General features: G+C 46.0%; 1 protein-coding gene across 2 annotated transcripts in view; it reads left to right on the plus strand.

The window, feature by feature from the left end:
* ASTN2 (astrotactin 2) overlaps positions 1–21,808 on the plus strand; it is a 766,181-nt gene that overhangs the window by 106,512 nt on the left and 637,861 nt on the right. For both annotated transcript variants that reach the window (XM_004677396.2, XM_012721364.1), the window contains exon 2: positions 7,363–7,550. In XM_004677396.2, coding sequence (XP_004677453.2) covers positions 7,365–7,550 — 186 coding nt within the window. In that variant the 5' untranslated portion in view covers positions 7,363–7,364. The remainder of the gene's footprint in view (positions 1–7,362; positions 7,551–21,808) is intronic.

A 21,808-nucleotide genomic window follows, 5' to 3' on the forward strand; every position in this document is an offset into this window, starting at 1 on the left:
TCCACCCACCACCCATCCATCCATCCATCCATCCATCCATCCATCCATCCATCCATCCATCCATCCATCCATCCATCCATTCATCCATCCATCCATCCATCCATCCACTTTAACTTATGGCATATGGAGAACTTTTTTAACCTCTGAAATACATCTTGGTCTGATTGCATGAAGGAGCCCCAACTGGGATCTGGGACTTTTTTTTTTTTTCTGTCAGGAGAGAGTCAATTGGTAAGAAACGATAGCCTCTTTTTGATGTCCTCTGACACACTTTTGTACAGGTCTCCTGTTTCCTCTGCATTGATGAAATGAGCCTCCGCCTTTCCTACTGGTGTCCTTTCACTGCACCCTTCTGTCCACTTGCCACTTCCTGCCTCAGTGCCTCTCCTCTGTCTGAAATGCCCCTGATGCCTGGCCACTTGTCAAAAACTTACACATCCTAAGACTCCTTCAGGAAGACATTCTACATCCAGCCAAAAGTTATCTCCACTCCCATAAGCTTTCTACTTTGATTTATATCTATTTATAGCACGTTTTCTCTATATGTTGAACTGAACTCTAAGGATAGAATCTCACAGTGCCAGCTCTCAGAAAAGGTTGGTTGACTAAATGTATCTTTAAAATATGTATTTGCATCTGCTACAGAGGTAATATATATTCAATTTAGAAAATGTATTAGAACATGATTAAAATCACCTCTGATTCCACCACTTATAGAGTACCTTTTCTTACTTTCCAATGCATTTTTCCAACTATGTCTATACTTCCTTTTGTCTAACCAGAATCATAAGGTTGTTTATTTTCTATATAAACTCTGTGAGAATACAAGCTACTTAAAAGTTACAGCTCTGTCTTACTCTTCATTTGCATTCTCCAGGGTATCTAAACTTGAGCCAGATGTTAAATAATTTTCTGTAGAGTTGGTACCCGAGAATCAAGCCATTGTCAGCATCCTGAGTTGCCATCTCTTCTGTCTGTCTTCTGGAGATGCCTTTCTGAATTCAGATTTGGGAAAAGTCAAGTTCAGCTTACCCATGTTTTGGGACCCTCTGTTCTGTGTCCATCCAATGTGTCAGGACTAGGGCATACAAGTGACTCTGATGTGTCCCTGGATTCAAGTCCACCAGTGAGAGAGGTCACTTTGTAAACAGATGATTTTCACATGAATACATTCTAAAGATGAAGACCTTGGCAGAAGAGGATACTAGCACAGTGAGTATGAGGCAATATGTAACATATGTAACAGCAGTGATTGTTGCAGAGCAAGATATCTTGAAGTGGAAAGGTAATTTGTTTGCATAATCTCATTTAACTCTCAAAACCTATGAGTTAGGTGTTATGATAAGGATCAGATGGAGAAACTGAGGTATAGGAAACATAAAATCTCATCTTGGACAAACAGTCCAAATATAGAGGCGTTGAGTTGCAGATTCAAGCAGTTGGTCTCCAGAGACTGTGATCTCATGAACAAGAACACTTTCCTCTGTGGAAGCATAAAAGAACTATGAGTTTCTATGGGGTTTCTGGGAATCTTCCAGCATAGGAACTAAGGGTGAGTAGGGCAGGCTATTCCAGCTCTAAAAGACCTTGAATTAGGAAACAGCAAATATGTGAGTTTACATATATATTTGATCAGATTTAACATGTAAGTGAAGGCAAGAGATGAGAGAGAAATACAGATGTCACGCTGATGGGAGTAGGTTTTATTCTGAGGAGGAATCAACAGCCATTGAAAGGTTTTGAGCAAAGGATAGACCTGGCCAGATTTGCAAGTTAGAAACTTCATCCTGGTAGTCATTTGAAGGATGGCTGGAGGGAAGGCGGGGCCAGATGCCATTTGGGATCTACTGAATAGTCTCCATGTGCTTCTGGAGATCCACTCTCTACCCTGCTCTGTGCTTTGGAGGGCTGACCTGCATGATTTGCTTAGCTTGAGCACCCTTGGGTGTTTGCTCAAGCTTGGCCACTTATAGCACCTATGGCAGATTAGCACAAATAGGGAAGGAAAAGTTGAAATATGTGTTGCCTCACCATTTCCAGGGTGGCTGTGGTTGTGAGTGTCTGGGTTATGCTACTGAAGGGCATGGCTCCTGCCTGACTGCCCTCTCCTGCAGCTGTGCTTCAGGGTTTTCAATCACCCTATTCCTTTGCCCCTTCAGACCTAAGGTGGTTGTGGTCTCTTGCTTTTGCCAGTCATGATATCCTTGATCATTCATTTGTGTTAACCCTGCCTGGGAGCATATATTTTATATGTTAAGTAGAGTAAGAGATTTCCAAGGAGCTGGTAAACTTGAAGTTTGGATATGTCTGTGAAATATTTCTGGAATGATTAGCATTGGAGAATGGTCTTCACTGATATAGATGGGTGTCACTCAACCCTTCAAGGGGCCAGAATAGAACCAGAAAGTGGAGAAAGGACAAATTTGCTCTTTTCCTTGTGCCAGGACATCCATCTTCTCTTGCCCTTGGGTATCAGCCCTCCTTTATAGTCTGGTCCTCAGCCTCAAACTAGAAATGGTGCCATTGATTTCTCTGGGTATAAACTAGATCCCCACCACTGGAAGATCATGTGACTTCTCACCACCATACTTGTAATAACTGATCCCTTATAATAAATCTCTTTCTATGTATCTGTCTATGACCTGTTGATTCTATTCTCTGGAGAATTCTGACTCACACACTTTGAAAGCCATTGTAAATATCCCTGTCATTAAACATTTCTTGGTGACCTTGTCAAGCAGGTCTTGTCTTTTCTTATGAGACCCTACCTGACACAGAGTCACTTAAAGCAGTCCACCATATAGATAATAAAGATCTGCATTAAGGCACCCATCAGAGAGATGAAAATGAGGGCATGATGTCTTTGAGCTCTCTCTCCCAAGCCCACTCAGCACAACTTCAACACCCATGAACAAGGGTGGCTGAGGTCAACATCACTACCTTTCCCCAATATTTCTGTGACTTCATCTCACATAGTGTCTGCTCTCCCCCTAGCAAGGCAAAGACCGTTTGCAATCTCATTGGAAAGGCTCTTTGGCCTTCTGTGAATTATCTACAGGAGGGTCAGCTACTGCTGTGGAATCAGAAGGCCGGATAGTTAGCCACTTGGGAGATGTTACCAAGATGGTTGGTAATCAGAAGAGCTGCTTATTTTCATAATGACCTTCAGGAATTAAATAAAAATACAATGAGTGCCATAGATTAGGAAGAACAAGGCAATTAAAAGCACAACATGCCTTTGGGATTTTATATTTCTTTTCCAGGAGGCTGAAAGGCATCTGTAGCTGCTGAGGCAGGGTGGTGGTCTACCCAGAATCACTGATGAAGGCTGATCCTCTCCTTGGCTTTAGCGGGTGGTTGAGGGGATTTGAGCCTATTGAATATTTCACGAGTTGCAGCCCACGCAGAGAGAACAGTGAAAGGTGAAAAGGCAATCCCTGTGTTTCTTTATGATTCCAATATAAAACGAAGATACTTGGAGAGGGAGGGAGGCAGGCACTGGAGTCAGCCCACTGCCGGGAGGCATGGTGCACCAATTCTCCCACTTTAATATCTGCTGTTTCATTTTATATTCATCATGTCAGCATAATCTGCCTTTATGGGAATCGTCTTGGTTTCCGACCAAATGCGTTTAGTCCCCCTTTTGCTTTAAGTTTGATTGTAATATGACTTGAAGACTTCAATGAAATGTTTATATGGAAGGACTAGGGGAAGAGGGAAGGGAAAATGCAAGTGGAAAATCAATCAGCAGGGAATTTCAAGAGCTGGCCTTGGGTACGCTGTTATTTCTTTGACCTGTTTTTAATGGACACACGACCTGCTCTTCGATCAAGTATACTCCACTGATTCCTACTGCATACTGAATAAAATCAACTTTTTCACTAAACATGGAAAGCCCTTGACTCCGTCTGAGCTACAGTTCCATCCCCACATTCCACTGTATTCCTTACACGTGCAGCTCCATCACCTGGCATACCCAGTCCCAGCCTGTCCCTGTCCCCTTCTCTCTCTGGGGCCAGCATAGTCATTCTCTATGATGCTCACATCACCCCATTCTGGGATTAATTTTTGTCCGCTAAGTAAAAAAAAAAAAAAAAGTTCCAATGGAACTTTACTTTCTCCTTAATTCTCTAATGAGATTTGACTATATCCATTCTTTTGTTCTAAGTGCAGGTGCATGTGTAAGCGTGTTTGTGATCATGTGTGTGTCATCCGTAGCATTTCAGTGCTGACTTAGTGAGCATTTATTACATGCCAAACCCTTTTCAAAGTGCTTGAGGTATGGCAGAAAACAAGGTATGCAAGATCTCTGTTTGGCAGAGACAGACATGAAATGCACATTCAAGGAAATACTCCCTCAGTGAACAGTACTCTAGAAAGTTTTTGTAAAGGAAATATGGTGCAGAGTGGGTCTGTGGAGAACAGCACTTCCGCTAAGGCTGGTGTGGCCTCTCTCTGTGCATGTATCCTTTGGATTGAGACAAATGCTGAGAAGAAGCCACCTGTCAAAGTTCTAGATAGAAAGTTACAGATCGAGGGGACAGAAATTATATATGTTCTGAGGCAAGGCGACACCTGACCTGTTTGAGGACTGTGTAAGTCTTGGAGGGACTGGACTACCCAAGGAGGGACAGAACAGGCTGAAGCATAGGGACTGGCCTGAGTCTTAGCAAATCCAAAATGTGCCCTGACTGGCAGTGCCAGTCCTGCTGTTGAGGGCCAGGTGGCTGCTGAAGGCAAAGCTGTATTTCAGTTCCTTCCTAACTTTGAGCTGCTTGACTGCCTACTACGAAGCCTCTCAACCAGACATGCTGAAGCCCACAAGCCTGCAAACCTGTGGAGTATGAGTGAAAGAGCAAAAGAAGGACCAGGCCGCCTGCCTCTGCTAAGGCAATTTCCCTTTTGAGGCCCCCAGCCCCTCCTCGCCTCCCCAACAGCAGTTTCTTTTCTGTGTAATAGAGTAAGTCCGGAGCTGTTCTCTGTGATTCAATATTTACTGTGTTTCACACACTGTTATTATCACTTAACGTTTACTGTCTGCTGACGGTGCATTCATCGCCATAGCAAACAAAGAGCTCAATCTAGTTTTGGTTCTGGGGCTAATTTAGTGAAGGAAAAGGCGACATAAAAGCAACTGACATATTAGAAATTGCATGGGCTGGAAATCCCCTGGGTCCAGCTGAGTACAAATTCGCCAGCGACCTTAAGCAAGGGAGTAACCCTCGGCGACCTGGCTTTGTCATCTCAACACAGGGACGGCAAGCCTCTCTAATGGGGGGACTGCAGCCTGGGAGAGCACCAGGCAAAAGGGGGCTTCTGTTTACACTAGGCTGAGTCGCCCAGAGGTCGCCAGCCCTGGGGCCTTCTGCCAGCCATTCTGGAGACCTTCCACAGTGCCCATTTTGAGCCAGCAATAGCACAGACCCTCCTTAAGCTGCTATGTGAGAGAAAACTCTTTCCCGAGATGGTGGTCAGCCCTGGCTACCCCGAGTCTCTGGTTCTAGACTTCGCTGCACTGCAAGCAAATGAGAGTGGGCTGAGCAAGGTCGTTTACCCAAATAGCTTCACCTTGGCTTGGCACAGTTGGCCAGCTGCCAGAACAGCTGCTGCCAGGGCCTCAGGTGCTGAGGCTGGGAGGTGTGGAGTGCTGGGGCGGGAAAGGCTGGGGAGAGAGACCTGCTGCATAGACTGGGCACCCAGCCAGTCTGCTCCCCCTGGGACCCCATCATGAGCCCTGGGGATTTTCTGGGGCCTGTGTTGGAAGGGCCGATGAACTCGTGTGGTAATCTGTGCAGCTGGAAAGTCCAAGGAGGCCTTCACTTGGAAGAATAACTTACGGTGTTCTGGACACTTTGTCTTTTAGGGAAAGAGGTGGGCAGGGCTTCAGAAGGTTTAAAGTGAGGAGAGGCAGGAGCTGACATACGCCGTGGTGGGATTATACTGGCTTCTATTGAGAACAGACAGAAGAGGGTGTGGAGGGTGAACAAGATCATATCCCTATTAGCAATAAAGCTAATGATTACTATTGAAGGATAACTTTTTGTAGCATTTATAAAGTGCTCTTTCCCTAAAGACTTTTATTGTAAACCTCAGAGTTAGTCTATTGGGACGGACATCACCGGCATAATTCAGTAGACTCTTGTGAACATATTTCATGTTCTCATCACTTAAAGGTGACCCATTTTCATTCATTTGCCAAATGAGGGGGCTTCCTGGGGCAGGGAGAGAGATGATCGGGTCAGGAGAATTTCTAACTCAGCTTCCATTGATCTTCAGCCTTGGGTGCTCCTTGCGTATGCGGGGGCCCTGCCCACTCCCTACCACACACACCGCAGGCTATGGGCACTGTAAGAATGCTCTCCCTGGGTTAACTGAATTTCTCAGGAAGCGGGTATTGACCCTTCTCCTTTATTCACAAGTCATGTCGACAGGCTTTGTCCTTCTAGAATATCAGGGATACATCGCGCCCATTAACAGCACCATGAAACGATTGTATGATCCTAAGGCCAAGCCAGTTTTGGCATCCATGCTGTGGCCCTTCCTAGTTAATAAGGGACTATATTAGAACTATAAGACTGAACAACACTGCTAGCAGAATGGTAGTTACTTCTCTAAGAGTATCTATGGAGAGAAAATCAGTGTAGAGGCAAAGTTAGGGCCTTCAAGTCAGGAGACCTGACTTCACAATTAACTAGAAAGTCTTATCTTTTGATTGAGAACTCTGGGCTGGGACAGTGGCTTCAAGCAGCCTTAAGCTATGGGACCCTCAGCCAATACCCACTTGTTTGGGAGTGCAGGCAAACACTGCAAGGAAAGGTATCTGCGCTGATGAAGGCAGGAACAGCCAGCCTAGAACAGTCCACTTACCAAGCTCCTTCTCCATGAAGGACAGTCCAGCCCAGAGGCACCTTGCTTGGGCTGGATGTTCTCTTGGACCTCTCCGGCCTGAGACTCTGGTTCCGCAGGATCCACGTGCACCCTGTAGTGCCCACACACTGGGCGCCGTCTCATGGCTGTCCTTCCAGCATCTTCCTCCAGCTCCGTGACCTTGAAGGAGGTAAACGCATTCTCCCTTCTGCTTAGCTTGAGTCCGCTGTCAGGTACCCACCTGGCCTTAGCAGGCATGGCGCTGCACCCCAGAGCCCCAGACAGACTTGGGTTCAAGTCCTGCTGCTCTGTTGGGACAGATCTTGATCACAGTTGACCCATCTACATGGGTGTGATTTTCTGGCTTGTAGACTTGACGTGGGGGAAGTCAAGTGGTATAAAGTTGGTGCCTTGGGAGCTCCTGCATGTGTGTGCTCTCCTAGAAGCTTTGGGCCAGGCAGGCTGCTCATTGGTGCCTTGGGTCTTGTCTTGCAGAGATGTCTGGGACGGCGGCGGACATCTCGCTGGTGCATTGGCGGCAGCAGTGGCTTGAGAACGGTACCTTGTACTTCCATGTCTCCATGAGCAGCTCGGGGCAGCTGGCCCGGGCCACTGCACCCACACTCCAGGAGCCCTCGGAGATTGTTGAGGAACAGATGCACATTCTCCACGTTTCCGTGATGGTGAGTGAGAGGGGATAGGATGGGGAGGAGAGGGTACTGGGGACGGTTGGAGGAGTGGAGGGGTGAGGTGGCGAGGTCATGGAGGGCGGTAAGGGCTGGTGAGCTGGGGGAGGGAAGGGGCTGGTCACGTGTGGGAAGTTAGAATGACAAGGAGAAGGTCAGATGGATTCGTGGTGTCACTTGGATGGATCACACCCATCTGTCACCTGTCATCTGTGACAAACTAATTGTGTTTCAGAGAAGAAAATAAAGGGGCCCCAACTCCTTGGCCTTTTGGCCGACATCTCTGGGAATAGCTGTTTAACATCTGTCACGTGTGTGGCCTGCCTTGCTGAGGGCTGAAGTTCAGTGCTGCAAAATACAACTGGCCTTTTACAGAATCTCAGAACAAACAGCATCAGGACACCATGGGAACTGGCTTCCCTTCCCTGTGTGGCCTCGATGTGCAGGTGCTTTAACCCCTCGCCACAGCCCTTGCGGGTGAGCACACATGGTGTGCCCTGGGCTGGGGTGGGCATCAGCTCAGGCAGGTCATGCCTGCAGTACCTCCCCCACTTTATGGCTGTGAAAGTGAGTGAGAGGGATGAAGAGACACAGCAGGGGCTCTCCTGGCCAGAGGTGGGGCTGCTCCTGGATGGTGGCCCCGGGCACATGCCTGAGCTACATCCTTGACGCTGTGCGGCACCGATTCCATGCAAACCCGTGGGCATTATCTCATCGCTCTGTGATGGGGCACACTGCACACCGCCTCCTGAGGAGAGACGAAGTACTGGGTGCGGAGGTAAAAAGGGATTCCTTCTCGGTTGTTCCCAAAAGCTAGAAATTGGAGTCTATTTTCTCCGCAGAGAAGTCTCCAAAGGCTGAACTCGTTTGAATAGTAGCTGAAAATGTATGTAGACACCAATTAATGTTTCTTTTAAAAGCTGTAATTGAGGGCTTTGCATGACAGAGAGTAAAAAGCAAATTCAGGATGCAGAAAGTACAGGTCCTACGGGCTCAGGAAGACACCGCGTAACACCCCCACAGTCTGTGTGCTGTCTGCTCTGCACGCCACTCTGACGCCATTTTCTCCTTTTCCTTTAGCAACGCTGGGCTGGAGGCATGAGGGTAGGAAAGGTCATTCCCAAGTATGTGAGATGGGGTATGGCCCAGAGAAGTGAAGTGCTTGGCATTTGGTCCCTCGACAGAGGCGGGTGACCCCACCCCACCTCTTCATTTCTCCTTCCCTTCAGCAGCCAACAGACGTGTTGTCTCTGATGGTGTAGCCTCTGGTTTTGATCTCTGTCCTGTTGGTTCCTCTTCAACAACACTGATCACTAGACATGCTGATGCAGGCTGAGTAAGAACTTGGGAGTTTTCTCTTTTGGGAAAAATGCACACATACCCCAGCCAGGCAGCGACGTTAATTTTGGACCTAATGCATGCACGTCACGTGGAAGAACAAATCAAGGCCTTTGTGTTATTCATGGAATGAGTGTGATAGACTTTTCCCATATGTATATTTAGCAAATGATGCAGCCACACGTCAAGCCCAGTGGGTTCCTGCATGCTAACTTTGGGGTGCAAGTTTTGTAGGCATCACCCCAGGACACTCGGGACCCGCTGTCCTCACCTAGCAGAGGCTGCAACACCATCTGAGATTTGGAAGGATGGAGGGGGTGCGGCCACTCTTCTTCTTTTAGTGCTTGAGGGTAAGACTTGGTTTTAATTAATGTTTGTGAATCTTGCTCTGGGCTTCAGCACCGCATCTGCTTACATACAGCCCCCCGATAACCCAGGAACCTCTGGAGTATTATCGCAGGCAAACTGACCTCGGCTAGGCTTTCTCTGTGCCAGACACAGGGTTAGTTCCACTAAATCAGACAGTCTCCCCAAGGACTTGGAGAGATCCTCACTTTTCCCCTGGATCTCCCATGCCCTCACCTTAACCTCAAGAGACAGAGTCCAGTCCAGGAAACTTTGGTGTTGGTGGCTGGTGGCTCAGCCATCAGGGTTGGGGCTCACCTCCAAGAATGCTGCCCCCTGTCTTGGGCAGGATGACATGGAGGCTATCAGCATGGATTCTTGAGCCCAAGAGCCTGTTGAAAAGGGCCACTTGGCCACTTGACCCTCACTCTGGAAGTCCTTGTGCAAATTACTGACCTTCTCTATGCTGTGTTTTTGTCATCTATAAAGTGACATCAATCATGCTAACACTTTCTGTGTGGGCACACAAGCACTTGGACAAGGGGAGCTGGCACATAAGAACATTAAAATTGTATTTATTAAGGGCACCTCAGTCAAAAAGTTTGGGATGATCTGTTTTACATCTCCCTTTCATTTCATAGATGGGTAAACTGTGGTCTAAACGCAGGCTAATACTTGTCCAGTTCCCCAACCAGGCAGTTGGACTTGGCCTGAGGACAGGTCTCTCTGTGACTTAACCACTGTCTCTGCTGCTCTGGCCATAGGAGGTTCAGCAAGAACAAAGAGTGTTTCCTCTCCTCTAGGCCCCAAGCAAGCATTCAAGGTGGCCTTCATGGTGGCTGAGATCTGTCTCCACATTTCACAGAAATCTGAGGTGCCATGAGTTTTATCATTTTGCTTCAGGGCATATGTCTTCTCCAGATGCTTGGGGACCAGGCTTCCCCCACGATTCCAAACTGGCATGTCGTGGTTGCTCAAGGGTTATCCCATCACATGGTTACTCAAGGTTATTCTCATCACACGGCTTCCACATCGTTTTCACGTTTGGTAAAGATCCAGTTTGAGTTGTAAGAAGACCCAAATCATCCCATCAAATCTCAAAGGGATCTGGAGGCGAGTTTAATGTTCTCAGCCTTCTTTTCTCTTGTTTTCAATTGCATTGTTTTATAGCACTGTCGATGTTCCAGAGGGATAAGACCTTCCCCTCCAGGGCTTGCAGCACCACACCTACCACCAAAGCACCCACTGCCATTGTCCAGCTGAGCCATGGGCACCTGCCTACTGAGCTGGAGCGTGCATGTTCTTCAGGGAACATTACATTTTGATTTGAGCATCTGCTTCATCCCAGAAGGCTGCATCAACTGACTGGTTGTACCCCCAGGGTCCTGGTCAGGAGGGACTCATCACTCCTGACCCAGCAACAGAGAAGAAGGGGCATGTCATCTTGTCCAGTCTCACAGCTCCTATTGTTCCAAGCATCACCTGCCTGTCTCAGGAGAGGAGAGGCTTGGAGTTCAGTCTCTCCTGAATCCTGCAGATTTTTACCTTTGTGGGCATCCCCTCACCTCCCTAAACCTCAGTTTCTCTATCTATGAAACAAAAGCATCCATACAGCCTCGCTAGTCCATTGAGGAGAGTGGAAGGAATATACAGATAGCTCTTACTATCTAGTGTGGTGTGTGCTGGACATACAGTAGCAGTGGGTATTCATCTCATCTCTGCAGCAGTGTTTAAAGCACTCTAATCTACGAGTAGGAAGACATTGGGCTTAGTCTTATTATTGCTGCCATTTTTCTATCTGCTCTAGAAAGATCAATGTCTTAATAACTGACATTGCTATATGCTAGATAGTGTTCCAAATTCTGATGTCTGTGTATTATCACACTTAATTCTCACAACAAATCTGAAGGTGGATACTATTATTATGTTTACTTCATAGCGAAAGACCTGAGATGTTAAAATCAATAGCTATTGCTGTGACTTGGTCACACAAAGTTTTAATGGTAAAAATGCTATTTTCCTTTATGCTGGCTGATGCCAGAGCCTCTGCCCTTCATCTGTATGGTGGACCACTAGCTTCTTTCCTCTGTGCGTTACTGTTGGATTAAATGATATAATATTATGTGTAAGTTCTTCCAAAGAGGCTGTCCTTATAAGGAGCGCGTCTTAAAGGGGCTTGTGACTTGGCAGTCAACTCCACCTGATTGGGGTCATTCTTGGGAACTTCATGGACTTAAGCTAATCAACCCCATCATCTGCAAAACTGGGAAAATATTCTCCAATTCTTAGAGTTGTTCTGAGCACTGAGATGATCGCAAGTGTCCTACACAGTGAAAGTGATGGTTTGCACTATGGAGGGACTTTTGTGTGCGTCACATACTTCAATGTATTTACTTGTTCTAATATTGTTATAAGGATTGTGATGACCCTTCACACAGGTGAGGGATCTGGGAGTTTGTGTGAGGTCTTATAATTGCTCAAGTTCGCATCACCTAAGTGCTGAAAACGGGCTTCCAGCTTCTGTTTGTCCAAATGTCTTCTCTTTCAGCCTTAAGTTTTCATGGGGCAGTAGTGCTCAAGGAGGCAGAGTTGTTATTAAAGTGTCGGCCATAGTGACAACATTTTTTGAGAAAGGGGATGAATGTTTTCAGGTGGGAGAAGACCTTTGAAGCCATGCTTCTGTCAATGCTGCAGATTTATACTGGTGGGCCAGAAATAGGGGGGCTTCTGGGAACCTGCATTTCTGTCCACAGCTGGGCAAACCCATGGAATTGACTGAGTTTGGGCATGCATCCTTCTCTTGGGGGAATGCAAGAAAAGACTAGAAATCCTGTTCATTGTTTTGAGTTTTGAGAAGTATAATAGTTAAATTAGATGGTCTTAATGTAGTTCTTCAAACTCAGAAAATCTATGTGTCTATGGCTTAATAATATATTGGAAAATACATTGAAGATTATAAAATACCACATAAATCTAAGAAATTATTATTACCTTCTTGAGCAGTAGCTTTGTTTAAAGGATCTGTGGGATAGGGGGGTAATACTTTTTAAAGTCTTCTCTGAAAATGGCTTTAGATCATTCCCCAGTCATTGCATTTCTTCATTTACAGCATACCATGCATTCCTTAGTTCATCAGTTTAATCACTCAGTCTTACAATAATTTACTTGTCAATGACAAGTAACAAGAAAAATCCCATCACCAGAAAACAAATTAAAACATCAACCACAAGCTTGGGATGAACCAAATGTCTAGAATCTGACTGCTAAGTGTGAGCCTGCGTTTTAAGTTTATTAGCGAAAGACTGGTTTTCTGAACAACCCATTTTAAAGGCTCTAGATGAGATCTAGAATAGTGAGTTTACTTTTGAGGGTGTTAAGAAAAATAATAACTAGCTAGAAGGTTTATGAGAAAATAATCAAAACAGTGAAAAATCTTAAAATAATAAGTTCATGTTAGTGTTAGTTACATATATTTAAATCATTTCATTCTCATTAATCCCAATTCAACTGATACCATTATCATTCTTGTTCTACATTGTTAAGGAAATGTAGGTACAGAGAAAACTGTGAGGCCAGAGCCATGGACATGGCGTCCCTAGGGCTCATCGGCAGCTCAAGGCCAACTCCCATTTGCGTAGCTGCCTCCCTCCACTGCTGGCTCACATCTACAATGGGGTGAGGATGGAGTTCCTGTCTTGGGAGCTGTCATGAGGATGGCAAGACACTCAGAAAGGCACATGTGCAGGGATCTTTGGAAGCATAGATGCTGCTGTTTCTAAGTGGATTGCTTTCCCAGGGTGGCTACAAAAGAACATTCAGGAAGTCAGGTCAAGGTAGATGTTGGTGGGGCTAGCCTCCCCCTGGAGGCCTGGGGGGCTGTCTCAGGTCTCCCCCAAGCTTCTGGGACAGTGCCACTCCATTTTCCCTTTGTGTTTGTGTGTGGGTAGGTGTGTCTGTCTGCCTGTCTATCTCTAGATCCAAAAGTTCCCCTTTTAATTAGGACACCATTTACATTGGAGTGGGATCCCCTATTGACCTCATTATAACTCTGTTGCCTCTGTAAAAAATCAGTTTCTATACAAGGTACCTACTAGCTGCTAGGAGTCCAGTATGTTTCTTATTGATGATAACTGTATGTGCTGTCATTGCTGTCTATAAGTGATATTACTGAAGGATGTCCGGACAGAAATTGCAGAGAAGCGAAGTGGGGAAGGGCCAGATGGATTGCCAGGAGAGTCTAGGGCAGTGTCCCACCATCTCATCAGCTTCAGCCTTGTATGGAACATTCTAGTTTCCTTCAAAACTGGCAGCTTTTGTATGATGTTCTCACAGTGATGCAGATAAAATGAACGGGACCTCTGTGTGTGTGTGTGTGTGTGTGTGTGTGCAGTGCTGTGTTAATGCTATTTACTACCTTCCTACCTGCCCACAGTCAAGTGGGTGATAGGCTTGTAGGACTTTCATGCCCTCCTTTCCTATGATGCTGAGATGATACGGTTTTGGAGAGATGTGGTTTCCAATGGTGCCTCTTTTTTTTTTTTTTTTAAAGATTTATTTATTGGTGCATACAGAACTGGGGTACAGGCCAGAGGCTCAGGAGCGGCGAGAGGCTTCACCAGGGACAGAGTGGTGAGCAGAACAGGCAGATGGACGAAGTACACTGCTGAGGGGAACAGCGGGCGGGTCAGGAGAGGTCTGCCACGCCATGTGGTCACCTCCGGGGCAGGTGGGAATCGAACTCATGCGGAAGTGGCTTTAGCTTCTCAGTGCTGTGCTTTAACCCGCTGCGCCACCAGGGAGGGCCCCAATGGTGCCTCTTTTATTGCTGTTTGTCTTCAGGCACATTCCTGAACTTCTCTGATCCTTACTTTCTCCTGAATTTGCACAAAGGCTGCACATTCTTCTCTCATGAGGCTTCAGGGAGAAATAAATGATGGAAGGCAAATGAAGTATCTCAGACCGGTGCTCAAAGAAGGCCCCTGTTAAAATATCCCCTACCAGGTATCTAAAAATATTAAAAATAGATCTGTCCTGTGACCTAGCAATTCTGTTCCTAGGGGTCTGCCCAAAGAATGAAGAAAAAACTCACAAGCACTAGTTTGAAAGGATTCATGCATTCGTTGCAGGGCTGTGCAGTAGTTCTTTATGGTTTTTGGAACAACCAAGATTTGGAAACCTAAAAGTCCATCTACAGATGAGTGGATTATGGAGATGGGGGCTATTACTCTGTTAAAAAAATTATGATATGATGTTTGTGCCATCATGGATGGAACTGGAGGGGATTATATTATATGAAATAAGTTGGAAAAAGGAAACAAGTACCAGATGATTTCTCTCATATATGAACTATAGCAACAACAGCAAAGGAGCAGATCAAAACCAACAAAATGAACTCTTCAAATATGACTCTAGAACTGAGGTTACCAAGAGGTAGGGTGAAGGTGCATGGCAAAGCGGGGAGGGGGTAATAGTGGAGGGTTTGGGTGCTGCGTGTAGTGTGGTGAAATACTCACAAAGAGGTGAACCTGTGTCCCTCAATCACATACAGCATTGTAAATTGGCATTACTTCAATAACTATACAAACATGAAATAGAAATATTTAAACCGAGAAAATAAAATAGAATACCCCCTCCTATGTGACCATTGTGCTTGGTCTTCACAGACACTCCTTTATCAAAGAAGGGTTAGAGTTACTTAGGAATGTCAACTTTAAAGTGTAGATATGAGTAATTGGCTAAACAAGTAAAAAGGATAGAGGAGGGAGCCCTTCCTTCCAGCAGAAATTCACTTAATTCACGTGGAAGGGAGGAGGGAACCAGGAAGTCGCCATTAGAAGGTTGTTGCCCCAATAAATATACTGACAAGATCTGTGTTGTATATGAAAATGAGTAGGTGAAACTTCCTAAAGAAACAGGATTATTTTCAGTCTCCAAGTATCACCCCCCAGCCCCCACCCCCACTAATTATTAATTACAGAAGGAAAATAGTGACATTGCCGTGGAGAAATCTGTAGGTACCACTTACATTAGCTTTCTGGGCCGCCATAACCAGCTGCTAAACTAGAGGGCTTGAAGCACCAGGAGTGTATTCCCTGACAGTGTTGGAAATCCTGAGTTCAAAACCCACATAGCAGCAGGGTCACCTGCTCCCGACACACTCGGAGTAAGTCGCTCCCTTGACTCTTCTGCTTCATGGTGCTTCCTTGGCATGTGGCCACATGATTCCCTTTCTGCCTTCCTCTTCAAGTCCCCGTCTCCTCCCTTTCATCAGTGTCTCTCCTAAGGACATGGGGTTAGGATCACTGGATTTATAGCCCACCCGGGTGATTCAGGATGAGCTCTTCTTTGCAAGTTCCTTAATTGAATTAGATTTCAAAGAGTGTTTTTATCCAAATAAGGTCATATTCACAGCTTCCCAGAATGAGGTCGTAGCCATTTAGGGGGTGATGTCCACCATGGCATGACTTTATCCAAGTGACCCACGTGAGGCATTTGACCTCAGGAATTCCCTGCTAGATAAGATCTTGTAGAACAAACCTAGTCTTGGCCCTCCGTGGTGGTACAATGGGTAAAATGCAGCACTACGAAGCTATTCACAGCCACTGTAGCACGAGTTTGCTCCCCAAAGGGGGGTGACCCACATGGCACAGCAGACCTCTCCTGTCTTGCTCACTGCTCCCCTCAGCAGTGTATTTCAGTCAGTCTGCCTGTTCTGCTCCCCACTCTCTCTGGTGAATCCTCTCATCCTTCCTACTTTTAGCCTGTACCCAGTTCTTGTATGCATAAATAAATAAATATTTTTAAAAATAAAATAAAACCCACCTAGTCTAAATCTTCATATTTTAGAGTGCAAAGGAGGACAACAATGAAGCCTCTTGGTGTCAAAAAGTGACTCAGTGTCTTGGGGCAGCTGGCTTGAGTCTGGGTCTCAGGGTGAGTGTGTGTTGGGGGGGGGGGTCCTCCTGCATCGTACTGCCTGAACTTTCCCCAGCTGTGATCTACCTGGAGCACCAGCTTCTGCTTTCCTCCATGGCCACCATAATCAGACAGGTTCAGTGTGACGATATTTCACTCTTCGTGGCAATCAGCCTGTCTGCAAATCCACCAGTACAGTCCAACAATTACCCAATACAAACTTCTGCTGCTAATGTTCCCCAGCTCAAGGGCGTCTTTAATAGCAAAATAATACTTGTTTTTTCTTCCTTCCCTCTCTGTTTTTTCTTAATCTCTCCCCGATGAGACATAACATTAATTACAGCAGTTAACGGAAATTCCGTCTCCATTACTGCCTGCCACCTTCTCCATCTTGGCTTCCGCCTCCAAAATTTCTCTCCTGAATGAAGGTGGGGGAGGTTTATGGGTTTATGCAGATGTGTGCCTGTACTTTATTTACCTTTTCTCTGCCTACCTCCTTTGTGCTGAATTCTAAGTCAAGTAGAATCGATATTGTCATGGGAGTGTGCGTGAGTGTGAATATGTGTGTGCAGTCTGTGTGAGCCTGCTTCGTAATCTAGCTGTCATTTTGCGCTAATTGTGTTGTTTCCTCTTGTGTGGAAGGAAATCTTATCTGTTTTGGATTAAAATTCAATGAAGGTCATAGCGGCTGGAAAACTTAGCAGACTGCTGCAATTAATGTTCATTTGGCTTTGATAAATTGGAACGTTCCCCTCAATAGGACTGGAGTGGATTTCAGAAGCAATAATTCTTCCATTAACTCAATGATTCTGCCCGCGATGGAGGACCTTGTCCTGCTTTTGTTTGTCATCTGTCACTTAGAGGAGCTGGGAATATGTAGGAGGTGACTGATCACAATCACAGCACTTGCTTATATCAAAGCTTTTCAAGCCACTAATTATTTTTGCCCCCATAAATTGGTTGATTAAACAAAATGTGAGTTTGGAATTAAGGTAGAAAGATATTAGTGTGTGCACCCCTGTCTGTCCCCTGGGGTTTCCATAGTAGTGGGGTTTACAAGTTCCTTTCAAGGACTAGGTGAAAATGAATCTGTCACAGAACACATGTTATATGCCAGGGAATAGGCGGAGGTATTTATGTGCATCATTTGACTAAATTCTTAAAATAATTCTTGAGGGTGGTTTATCCACAACTCCTGGGAGGCTCAGTCCATAAACGATTAGCATTTCATTCCACATCAGGTTGGAAATCAAGTATTCTGATTCTGAAGCTCTTCTATTACTGCTATGTTTTAGGTATTTTTTAAAAAAAGATTTATTTATTTATGCATTCAAGAATTGAGGTGCAGGCCATAGTGCAGAGGGTAAGGTAAGAGGATTCACCAGAGACAGAGTAGGGAGCAGAACAGGTGGACCGACTGAAATACACTGCTGAGGGGAGCAGCAGAGAGACAGGACAGGTCTGCTGCACCATGTGAGTCAGCTTCCTGGCCTGGGATCAAACTCATGCTGCATGGCTGAATACAGCTTCATAGCATCTGTATTTCACTCATGTGCCACCAGGAAGGCCCCTGCTTTAGGTATTTTTTCAAGTGCCTAATTCTGGGCCCTCCTGGGTGGTGCAACAGGTTAGAGCACAGCACTGTGAGGTTGTCTGCAGCCACTGAAGCAAGAGTTCAATCCCTGGCCAGGGAGCTGACCCACATGGCACAGCAGACCTCTCTTGACCTGTTCACTGCTCCCCTCAGCGGTGTATCTCACTCACTCTATCTGTTCTGTACCCCACTCTGCTCTGATGAATCCTTTCACCCCCAAACCTCTGGCCTGTACCCCAGTTCTTATATGTATAAGCAAATAAAAGTGCCTAATCTTACTAAGTTCTTTGTTTGCTATTGGTATTTCAGTAGATGGGGAGCAACAGGCAACATCTCCATCCTACATAAGAATGACCTCAAGTATGTGTTTGAAAGGTGATTTCCTGAGCCCTGCTCCAGGCCTGCTGGACCTGATTATCAAGCATGGGGGCTTAAGGGGATCTGCATTTGGGGGGAGCTTTGCCACTTCTGTCTGTAGATTGCAAAAGGGGAAATAAATCACTTGCAGCTCTCTGAGACCAGCTGTGGGAGAATCACAATCTCCACCTACTAAGTTTCTAAATTATTATTTAGAGTTCACAACACCTTGCTGGGCACCCATTGGCATGTCTGTCTTACAGAGTGAACTGTTGAGGTCCATCAGGTTATGTGGCCTGGTTATGTGGCCTTGCCTAAGGTCGCACAGTGGAAGGAGATGAAACAGGTCTAGACCTGGCCTTTGCCTGGCGCCATGCATCCTTTGCTCTGACTGGGCACCCCAGCTTCTCTGTCTTGTCCTTGTTCTTCCATGCCTCCAGCACTCCCTTTCTTCTCTCAAGTTCTGCTGGGCACAGGCAAGAACAGCTCTCACAGGTGGCTTCGTCAGTGCTGTTTTATTACATTCCTATGTGTCCTGAGGCTCTCCTAACGAAGTGTCTGAGGCCTGCCCTGTCTCAGCCTTCCTTAATAGGAAGTGGGATATGTTGATGTCTGTTCCAGGGTTTTGTTTGCATGGTTCACACAGCCCTTGCAGCTGCAGAGGAGGTAAGGGCAGATGGTGTCAGGTGAAGCAAACTCACCTGCAGAGTGCTTCTGAACCACCTCGATACTCCGGCCAGGGAGACCAGGGATTCACCTGCACCTGGATGGCTAGGCCTTTTGTTAACTGTGTGATGTTGGCCTAGCTATTTGCTGTCTGTGAGCCTGGGTTTCATGCCATGTAAAACAGGCACAATAATAAGACCTTCTCTAATGAAGTCTTTGCCAGAATTGGAATATCCATGTTAAGTGCAAGCTTGATGTCTGATACATGGAAACATCTCAGAAAATGGAGTCTGTTCTTCAAGCACAAACATGGCTGACCCACTAATGTTAATAGAACATATTTCCATTTAACATCTCATTAGAACCTTCCGACAATATGTTAAGTGGATGTTCTTCCTACTGTTCTTTGACAGCAGTTGAGGCTGAATCTCAAAGAAGTGGCTTGCTTAGGGTCTTACAGGAGCTCAGAGGCCAACCAAAAAGTTCCTGGTTCCCCAACAGAATTGGTGAGATTTTGATGGACACTTGCCTGAAGTCCTATAGATAGACACATAAGGTCCATGGTGAAATTTAAGCTGCTCAAGACAGCATTTCTTTTGAGATTCAGAGTGGCAGATTTCATATGCCTGATTGCATATGCAGAAACACTACCCACACCCCCTGTGTTATGTGGGAATAGGGTCTTTCAGAAAGTATTTAGTGAAGGCTAAATGAGATCATAAGAGAGACCCTAATCTGGTGGGGGGTGGCGTCCTTATAAGGAAAAGCCATCAGGGATGTGTGCATGTCAGACAGAAGGGAAAGTGTGCAGAGGACAGTGATGTCTACAAAGCGATAGGGGGCCCTTCCCTGGAATCACTCCATCAGTGCCTTGATCTTTCCTTACAGCCTTCAGGACTGAGGGAGTGGATTTCTGTTGTTCTAGCTCCCTCGAGCGTGGAATGTGTGATGGGACCTCCTCAATGACTGCAGGGACACGTGTCCAGTGCCTTTCCAGCCACCAGTGACTGAGAGAATACAGGACTCTGGAAGAAATGTCTTCTCTTTCTTCCACTCTTGTTCCTGTTTTCCCCTTTGGGAAAAACAGAAAGTGAGGAGAAGGAAATGACAAAGCAGAAAGGGAGGATGGCAAAGGAAGGCAGGAGAGGAGGGAGCTTTTTAGAAGCTGATGTAGAGCAGCGGTTGGGGAAAAAAAGGTTACAGGAATGGGTTGGGAGATGGAGCAGTGGATCTTGCCAGAAACTACACTTGTGAACTCTTACAACATCACAGGACGGGGTGCAGATTTAGAGGTTGCAAGGAGAGGCACTGGTGTTAAAAGCCTCTACTTAGTTAGTACAACTTTTTTTTTTTTTTGAGTGCCTTCTAAATGCCATCTTGGTCTTTGTCACACACTACATTGTCATTTCGAGAATGTTGCTAGTTAATGAGGAGCCACACACAAGAGGGGTAAGAACATGCAAATCCACAGATGAGTAAACTGAGATTGCCGAGGTCCCAGGGACACCCAAGATCTGGATTCTCAGTCTGAAGCCCATGCTGGCCCTGTTAATCTATTGTTTTAGATCAGCGGGATTGGAAGAACAAGTTACAGAAGGGGAGCCCGCTCTGCTTCCTCACTGACTATGAGTGTTTCCTCGCCTGTCAGATAGAAGGCTGGGTGCCTCCCTGTAGGAAGCACCCATCAAGAACTGCCAGGAGCCATGAAACCTCCCTCCAGTCTGCAATGCCCATTTCCTGGACTTCCAAGTGAACAGTGACTCTTAAGAGATGGTGTGAAGTAAAGTGAGATACGCCAGACAGAATTCCTGGCCGAGACCCAGACGAGATGACTGGGTCACACCCATTGTGATTATCACTACTACTGGTAGCCTCCCAAACATGCTTGGGGATCTCTTAGAGCAGCCAAAGAATGTGCTACTGATTCTCTGGCCTGTCCCAGCCCCAGGGATGCTGTTGGGAGACCTCTGAGTGGAGGAAGACCAGCAACCATGGTAGGTGGCCAATGGGGACTCAGATCACCCCCGGGACCATTGGCTGCTCTCATGTCTCATGAAGACATGGCTGGCCTAACCAAGAGGTACAAAGTAAAAAATGAGGTTGTAAAGCAACAGCAACATCTGTGTCATCATTTCTGCACCAGGAGGTCAACAGTCTTCGTAAACTCTGCTGCTGCCAGCACGGTCTTTGTTTAGGAATTAATTAGGAGCAGCAAAGAAATGCTGCCCATGCAGATTTTGGTCCCTGGAAGTTATAAAAAGCAGATGAATTTTAAGCAAGTGCATTTTTCACCCTTAAACACTGTGTGAAAGGGGATGTATCCGAGCAGGGGCTCTTGGAAATGGGCATTGCAAGGAGAACCCCTGAGCCCTCTTTCTGTGCCACTTCTCTGCACCCTACATGTGGCCCCTTCCTTCTGCTAACATGTTGCTTTTGATAATCGTGTAGTCTGCTGAGTCTTCATGGGCCAGGAGCTGTGATCACAGCAGTCTAGTGAGGAGGCTGTTGGTAACAGCCTTGTGCATGTGAGGAAGCCAAGACTCAGAAGAGTAAGCTCTTTGGTTAAAGTGATGGAGCCCAGGCCTACCCCCAGGTAGTGGCTTTCCAGGTCTGTGCCTTTGGCTGATGTGCTCGAGTCACATCCCCTCACCACACTGGCAAAATTCTATGAATACTCATTGGAAAGTTACCTGCTCCAAGATGAGTGAGGCTTTTGTGCAACACAGGATTCTCAGATGGGAGCCTTTGGGGACCCTCAGTGCTTTCATGAGTCAATACTATGATGATATCAAAGGAAATAGCCCCCAAAGAATGCATTCCACCTAGTCAGAAGACACCTAGCTAATATTTGTAGAGTGCTTTGGTAGTTTCAAAACAATGTTCACATATATGGTATTGCATTTTATCTTTAAAAGCATCCTTGAGTATCTTGGCATTGGTATTGTATTATAGCCTTTGTCATCATCATCACTGTCATCATTGGCTGTGGTTGAAGCTTAGTCCATACTGTCAAAGACCATGCAGTGATTCAGTCTTAACG

The sequence above is a fragment of the Condylura cristata genome, unplaced genomic scaffold, assembly GCF_000260355.1.
Source record: "Condylura cristata isolate star-nosed mole 26May11 unplaced genomic scaffold, ConCri1.0 scaffold00006, whole genome shotgun sequence".
NCBI lineage: Eukaryota > Metazoa > Chordata > Mammalia > Eulipotyphla > Talpidae > Condylura > Condylura cristata.